Genomic DNA, 8,668 nt, shown 5'->3' on the forward strand with positions numbered 1-8,668 from the left:
ATCAACTAAGGATCAAATACAGTACAGGATAATTGTGAAAGATGTATTATGTGATATTGCTCACACGAACTCTTGTCATCTTCTTTTGGGATGGGCATGGCTTCATTTTAAAATGCTCAATCTTGATGAACGTTCCCATTATTTGAGGCATGAGGGTCATGAAATGAAGTTGAAATTTATGACACCAAGACAACATAGTAAGGATCAACATAGGCTGAAGGAGAAAATAGAAAAAAAAAGAAGAAATATAAAATGCAGAAGAAAGGGAAATTGAAGAAAAAGAAAAGAAGTGTCCCAACTATACCCAAAGTACACGGCACTCGGCCTCTAAAGTCTAAGCGTCGTTTTACTCCTCAAGACTGGAAGGCTGATGTCCCAACTATACCCAAAGTACACGGCACTCGGCCTCTGAACACGCAACCTCAGTGAACCCAAACACCACACCTGGTATCGGCCACCTCCTCTTCGACATACGACCCTTAACGAGCACCCAGGCCACACATTGCACGGTAGACACCCCCTCCCAAAGTATGCGACCACAAGGCAAGCTACGGATCACGCACCTTGTTCTAGAAAATGTCCCCCCTCCCCCAAGCAGCCACCAGCGAACCTCCGAAGCCGTATCCTTTTCCAAAAGCATCCCCAAAAGGTCTTCTCGGCAGCAAACTCCCCAGGCCGCCTATTCCGCACCACAGGTACTCCTACTCAGAACAATCCAGACCCATGATACAACCATCGCGGACAATAAGACGAAACCTATCATCCGTAGACATTCTCACGACCGAATATCGGGTACCGCCTACCCCTGAGGGACCCCTTGGTAATTTCCCCATCAGCACTGGATCCAAGGATAACAAAAGAGGAAATATTGGGCCAAAAGCCCATCCCAGGTAGGACCCACAGGTAAAAAAGGTATAAATAGCACACTACCCTATGCATTGATTACGCATTAAATATTCTCTGCAACCACAGACATCACTCAGCACTGACTTTGGCATCGGAGTGTCTTTTGCAGGCACACCTGCGCTGTGACCACAACCCCCTGAAGCCAGAAGACGCACCCGACCTCTCAGCACCAAGATAGTACTCGAGACTTGTGAAGTACAACTCGGTCCCATAAGTACAATTGGCGCCCACCGTGGGGCCGAAGAGTATTTCGCAAAGTCAACCCTCCTCGCTCCAAGACCATGGTATCCACGAGAAGTAGACCAGCCGAAGTACCCACCAGACCCCCTGTAGTGGAAGTGGGAGACGCCGGTCCCTCATCCGACATATCTCGCATCCTAGAGGCTCAAGCTAGGATGCAGCAAGAGTTCGCAGAGTACAAGAAAAGGAATGCAGACGAAATGGAAGCACTTAGGCAAGAGAATGCCCGACTCAAGAGGAGGATTGAAGCAGGGAAGGCCATGGAAGAGCCTGAGATCGCCCCCTGCAGGGCAGACCTCCCACCTGTCACAGAAGAGGAAAGCGAATACAAACCCACGGGTCACACTACCGGGGGTAACTACAACCCTTTCGCTTCTAGAAGAAACCGTAGGCACCCGTTCGTCGACGGGATCGTAGAAACACCACTCCCTCAAAAGTGGAAGGCTCCAACTGTGACCTACGACGGTACCACTGACCCGGATGAATTCATATCCATTTACACCAACCAAGTCGCCCTTTACTCGACTGACGACGCCGTGATGTGCAAGTCCTTCTCTGTTGCGCTCAGAGGATCGGCATTGGAGTGGTTCATGAGTCTACAGCCCTACACCATAGATTCCTTCAGCACCCTTACCACCTCTTTCACCACCCAGTTCGACACCAGCCGTCGACACGACCTCACATCCCTGTCACTCCTGAACCTAAGACAAGAAGAAGGAGAGTCCCTTCGCACCTTCATTGACAGGTTCGGCGTAATCGCCATGAAGATCAAGGACCTCACCCCGAACCTGATATTACACTATATGGTGATGGCACTAAAACCAGGACCATTTGCTGACGAACTGGCCATGCGCCCGCCTCTAGGAATGCAAGAACTTCGAAAAAGAGCGTCAATGTTCATCAGAGTCGAGGAGATGCGACATTACCAAGACAGGGTCCGGAACACCCCAACCCACCCGGAGGTTAAAAGGGGCGGTAGAGAGCCTGGAGGTCGGGACCAAAACCGCCCTCGAGACAGAAAACAAGCCAGATTCTCCAACTACGCCCCCCTTAATGCCCCCAAATCCCGTATCCTTGACGAAGTATTGCAAGCTGAACTCATCGCTCCACCTAAGAGATTCCAAAACCCGCCAAACGCCGACCTAAGCAAATACTGCCACTACCACCGCAACAACGGACACACCACTGAGGAGTGTGAGACGCTTCGGGATAAGATAGAAGAACTTGTACGGGCCGGACACTTACGGCACTATGTCAGAAACATAACTGAAGGAAATCCCAGGACCCAACCCGAGAGATGCCCACAAAGGAACATTCCACGAAGGGAGGATGCGAGAAACGAACCCAAAGAATCCAGACAAGAACCTAGGAGAGGCACAAACTCTGAACGAAGGAGGGAGGAACCACCTCGAGGGGAAAGGCGCCCAGAAGAAAGACCCCCCTTGAGAGGGACGATAAACACCATATTCAGGAGGTTTTGCTGGGGGCGGATGTTCCTCTTCTTCCAGGAAAAAGCATCTGAGGGCAGTCCGGTCTGTCCACGCCATCTGCAAGGGACCCAGAAGAAGAATGCCACCAATCACTTTCAGCGACTCGGACTTCCAAGGAGTCGACCCCAACCAAGATGACCCTGTGGTCATAACCATAGAACTTGAAAACTTCGCCGTGAAAAAGGTGCTAATCGACCAAGGAAGCTCAGTAGATATCATATATTGGAAAACTTTCCAACAGCTCCAGATCCCCGCAGAAGAACTGATCCCATACGACGAACCCATATACGGATTCTCTGGCGAAAGGGTGCCAACCCGAGGGTATGTGGACCTTCACACCACCTTCGGAGAAGGGAGACAAACTAGAACGATCCAAGTTCGATACCTCATAGTGGATGCCCACACTTCATACAACATGCTACTAGGACGACCCTCCCTCAACTCATTGGGAGCCGTGGTCTCTACGCCGCACCTCGCCCTAAAGTTCCCCTCAGCCTCTGGAGACATCATAACCGTCCACGGCGATCAAAAAGCAGCCAGAGAATGTTATATGGCCAGTTTGAAGCTCCCATACCCCCCCCTCACCACCAACAACGTCGAGAAAACACAAACCGCGATCGCCATCCAAGCAGAAGATCTCGACCCCCGGCTTAACAATGAAGCAAAATCGAGCCAGTAGGGGAAACCAAGCCCCTACCATTGGGACAGCCAAACCATTTCCTGCAGATAGGGACCACAATGGAAAGCGCGGGGGAGGAAGCAATAGAAAATACCCTCAAGAAAAATGCGGATCTCTTCGCCTGGACAACCGCAGACCTACCTGGCGTCGATCCGAGAATCGCTGCACATAAACTCTCCGTGTTCAAAGAAGCCAAACCCATCTCCCAGAAGAAGAGAAAGCTAGGAGAAGAAAGAAGGCAAGCTGCCAGGTGCGAAGTAGAGAAATTGATGAAAGCAGGCTTTGTCGAAGAAGCACGATACACAACCTGGTTAGCCAACGTCGTTCTAGTCAAGAAACAGAATGGCAAATGGCGGATGTGCGTCGATTACACGAACCTGAACAAAGCATGCCCCAGAGACGCGTACCCTTTACCCAACATAGACCGCCTGGTAGATGGGGCAGCTGGAAGCGGCACACTCAGTTTCCTGGACGCATACTCCGGGTACAACCAGATACCGATGGCGGAGAGTGATGCGATCAAAACCGCCTTCATTACGGAGGAAGCAAACCTGTACTACAAGGTCATGCCCTTCGGGCTCAAAAACGCAGGCGCTACCTACCAAAGACTAATGGACAGAGTTTCAAACCCTCCTCGGTACCTCGTCGAGGTATATGTCGATGACATAGTGGTCAAATCCCCGAACCCCATCCAACATGCCCTGGATCTTGCTGACGTCTTCAAAGCCATACGAGGATACAATCTCCGCCTGAACCCAAAAAGTGCACCTTTGGGGTAGACGGAGGAAAATTCTTAGGATACATGCTGACCCGGCGCGGCATCGAAGTAAACCCAGAAAAGTGTCAGGCCATCATCAGCATGCGCAGTCCCGCCAATGTTAAAGAAGTGCAAAGACTCGTGGGACGGTTGACAGCCATCGCACGCTTCCTCCCCAAGCTTGCGGAGAAGACCAAGCCTATGATAAACCTGCTCAAAAAGTCATCCAAGTTCGAATGGAGCGCAGCATGCCAGGAAAATTTCGATCAACTAAAACTGCTCTTAGCCACACCCCCAATCTTGAACAAGCCACGACCCGGTTTCCCTTTGCTAATATACATTGCAGCATCCTCCAACGCCGTCAGCGCGACACTCGTACAAGAGCTCAATGATACACAGCAGCCCATCTACTTCACCAGCCGCACACTCCAGGACCCTGAGACAAGATACCAAATGGTCGAGAAGATAGCACTCGCACTAATTACGGCAGCACGACGCTTGCGACCATACTTCCAAACGCACCCAATCATCGTCAAGACAGACTACCCCATACAAAAAATCCTCCAAAAGCCAGACCTCGCAGGAAGACTCTCATCGTGGTCCATCGAGCTCTCAGAGTTCAGCATCAAATATGAACCTCACGGCCCCATCAAGGCACAATGCCTAGCAGACTTCACAAACGATCTTCAACCTCAGGGCCCGCTCACGAATGGTGGATCATGCATGTCGACGGATCATCCAACACAAAGGGATCCGGTGCCGGAATCGTACTTGAAGGTCCGAGCGGCATACTCATCGAGCAATCCCTTTGCTTCACCTTCAAAACTTCGAATAACCAAGCCGAGTACGAGGCCATTATTGCTGGACTACACCTGGCCCTCGAAATGGAAGTCAAACGTTTGTCATGTAAAACCGACTCCAAACTCACAGTCGGACACCTCACGGGCCAATACCAAGTCAAAGATGACCTCTTATCGCAATACTACCACTTAGCAATGAACTTGATCTCAAAACTTGAGGAATTCAAAATCGACCACGTACCTCGAAGCGACAACACTAGAGCCGACCTCTTATCCAAGCTCGCAAGCACGAAAAAGAAGGGTCGCTACAGATCCCTGATACAGCAGGTACTCACCATCCCCTCCATACAAGCACAAGCAGAATGTTTTGAGGTCACCACGCAAGAATCCTGGATGCGCCCCTTCGTCACATACCTCGAAACAGGTGAAACACCCATCAATCAAGAAAAAGGATGGACCAGGAAAGCGGCAAGATACACTTTGATAGCCGGGGAACTCTACAGAAGGGGTTTCAGCCACCCCCTACTCCGATGCATTACAAATGACCAGGCGTCCTACGTCATGAAGGAGATACACGACGGAACATGCGGATACCACTCAGGCCCGAAAACGATGGCAGCAAAAATCCTCCGGGCAGGGTACTTCTGGCCCACGATGGAACGAGACTGCACCGACTTCGTCAAAAAATGCCAACCCTGCCAACAACACGGACCCTGCCCCCACCTACACCGGGAACCACTCCATCACATAACGGCACCATGGCCCTTCTCCAAGTGGGGAATGGACATAATAGGACCTTTCACCCCGGGCAAAGGACAAGTCAAGTTTCTCTTGGTGGCAGTGGATTACTTCTCAAAGTGGATTAAGCTGAACCACTCGCAAACATTACAGCCAAACAAGTCCAACGATTCCTCTGGAAAAATATCATTTGTCGGTACGGGATACCTCACACCATAATCACAGACAAGGCAGACAGTTCATTGACAAGGGCCTCTCCGAATTCTACCACAACCTTAACATCCAACACATCACCAGTTCAGTCGAACACCCGCAGACCAACGGCCAGGCAGAAGCCGCAAACAAAGTCATCCTCAACCAGTTAAAGAAAAGACTCGACACCGCCAAAGGAAAGTGGCCAGAAGAACTCACAGAGGTCCTATGGGCGTACAGGTGCACCCCCCAATCTTCTACCAAAGAAACCCCGTACAGTCTGGTATACGGCACCGACGCAATGATACCCGTCGAAATCGGAGAACCCTCCATCCGACACAGTCACTTCGAACCTACCTCCAACGAAGCATGCATGAACACACATCTCGACCTGCTCGTGGAAAGAAGAGAGCAAGCGCACATCCAGGACACCGCTACCAAACTCCGAGCCGCAAGAAAGTACAACTCCAAACTCGACCCCCGTTCCTTTCACAAAGGAGACCTAGTCTGGCGAATGGCAAGCAAAGCACGGAAACACCAAGGCAAATTCTCGCCGAACTGGGAAGGACCTTTCCGCGTATTGCAAGAAGTAGGCAACGGCGCATACAGACTAGAACGCTATCAGGAGACCCCATTCCTAACACTTGGAATGCCTCCCATTTAAAGTTTTATTTTAGTTAAGCTACACGTAGCATATCGTCACTTGTAATCAAAGATGTACTCTTTCCTAACCTGGCATTTTTCCCTAAGGAGGGTTTTGGCCAGGCAGGTTTTAACGAGGCATCCACCAGTAATGAAAGTTCGACGATCACAACTACTCGATATGATTACAAACACTCCCGGCCTCTAAGAGCCGACGAACGACAACTAAAAGAAACATATCCCAGCCTCTAATCTAAGAGCCGCTGGTCGAGTTAATCTAACAACTTCCCAACCTCTACTCGAAGAGCCGTTGGCCGAAGTCCATCAACAAACTTACTCGCTCCAGTGCACGAAATTCCAAACAATAATAAACGACAACAGGGGAAACCACCCCACAAAGCATAACAAGCTCAAATACACGCAAACACGGACAAATCTCGAGCAATAAATTAACATATGCAAAGGACGATAACTAAAAAACCAACAAGGCAATAAACCATAAAGCTTCTCCTTTCATTCAAAATCAAGTATCTTTACAAAGCAAAAAACGGGTACAATCCGCTCTAGCAGAAACCCAAGGCACCCCAAACCCACAAAACAAAAAATTTTTCGGCGACCTCGCCCCCAAAGACCTACTTAATCAGCAACCTCGTCATTCCCTTCCTCCACCGCTTCCTCCCCATCCTCAGCATCCCCTTCACCATCCTCCCCATCCGGCACCACCCCCTCCACATCCACCGGCGAGGCAACAGCAACTGCCTCCTCATTTCCCCCTGCCGCCAACTCGCGCTCGGCCCGTAAACGACTAATTTCCGCCACATCAAGCATACGATTATCATACACGTCCAAATTCACGTCAAAACGACAATCGGACACAGAAACCTCCTTATACAAAAATCGGCCTGCCTCAAGGCCTTCTGAAATCCATTCACATGCTCCGAGTAAACCGCCTGCTGCAGGCTAAATATCTCACCAGCCGCCTCCTCCGCAGCAGCCTCCTTGGCAGCAACAATCTCATCCACCTCCTCCTGCTTCGCTTTCAATCTTTTCTCGGCACCTGTAAGACTCAGCTTCAACTTCTTAACCTCCGCCTCCAATTTCTTCTTCTCCTCAGCCCAGACTGCTGATCGCTCTCCCTTAACATCTTCAAAGAAGCAACCTCTTCCACCAGTTTCTTCTTATCTCCTGCACTCAGCTCCTCTTGCAACATGGTCGTCACCCTCCTACTCAGCACCAATCCTCGAGCCATATACTCGTTCAGAGCCCTCATCACCAACCCAGGATCAGCCGCCTCCACCACGCCAACCTCCGGATCGCTTAACTTAATCTCAACCCCTTTCCTCATTTGGATTTTGCTCTTCTCAAACCCACCTAAATCTGGATTACTCGAACCACTCGACCCCACACCTCCAGTTTTCGCCAAGCACGCAGCCTCTTTCTATCCTTCCCCACGCCCTTCATCTTGGATGGCGCCGGCCTTTTCGCTGTAGGAGGACGATACACGTCCACAACCGGACCAACCAAGTTTGGTGCTTGCGACTGTCCCCTCCGCCTTGGCCGCGTTCCCCATCTTGTCACGAATCTTAGCAAAGAGATCGATCTCCCCACCCGTCTTCCTCGCATGATGCGCCATCACGCCTGCACAAAATAAATTTTTTCATTATTAGTCCAATACTAGCAAAGCCGAAAACGAAACATACATACCACATAAATCCCTAGCCGTTTATCCGTCAAATAGCAACACACCACCCATTTCCCAGGCACCCTCGACGGCAATCTCTCAAGCACGTCCACTACCCGCCTACTTTTGACATCCAGCCCATCCTTCGAAACCGCATCTAAACGAGCAGGTGCCCCAGTCCAATAAAACGGAAATTTGGGGAAACCATCCTCATCGCAATACAACAACCGGCCGGCACTAAGAATCCGCACCCGGAAAAAGCCGTCCTTAAACTTCTTAAACGACTGAGTAAAACCGTCCAATAAACCAATCTTAGGACGACTAATCAGAGAGAGCCACGAGATCGGATCCCTCGGCCGCGTAACATAGAAATACAAGAAACTGTCAGGAGTTGGCGTCAAATACAACGCTTTACAAATCAGCCTGAACGCCTGGAGACTCCCCCAACTATTCGGATGGAGCTGCGTAGGTGCCACGTTTAGCTTCCGCAGAACACCATAGTAAATTCATCAAAGGGCAATCGTACATGCAATTTCATAAACA

At 50.3% G+C, this 8,668-nt stretch overlaps 1 protein-coding gene across 1 annotated transcript; it reads left to right on the plus strand.

Moving 5' to 3' along the window:
• Nucleotides 1-1,187: 1,187 nt before the first annotated feature.
• LOC114171411 lies at nt 1,188-3,315 on the plus strand. Its single transcript, XM_028056455.1, has 2 exons — nt 1,188-2,566; nt 2,655-3,315. Exons 1-2 carry the CDS (start codon nt 1,188-1,190, stop codon nt 3,313-3,315), a joined length of 2,040 nt encoding a protein of 679 aa, XP_027912256.1.
• Nucleotides 3,316-8,668: the final 5,353 nt, after the last annotated feature.

This window comes from Vigna unguiculata, unplaced genomic scaffold (genome assembly GCF_004118075.2).
Source record: "Vigna unguiculata cultivar IT97K-499-35 unplaced genomic scaffold, ASM411807v1 contig_25, whole genome shotgun sequence".
Lineage (NCBI taxonomy): Eukaryota > Viridiplantae > Streptophyta > Magnoliopsida > Fabales > Fabaceae > Vigna > Vigna unguiculata.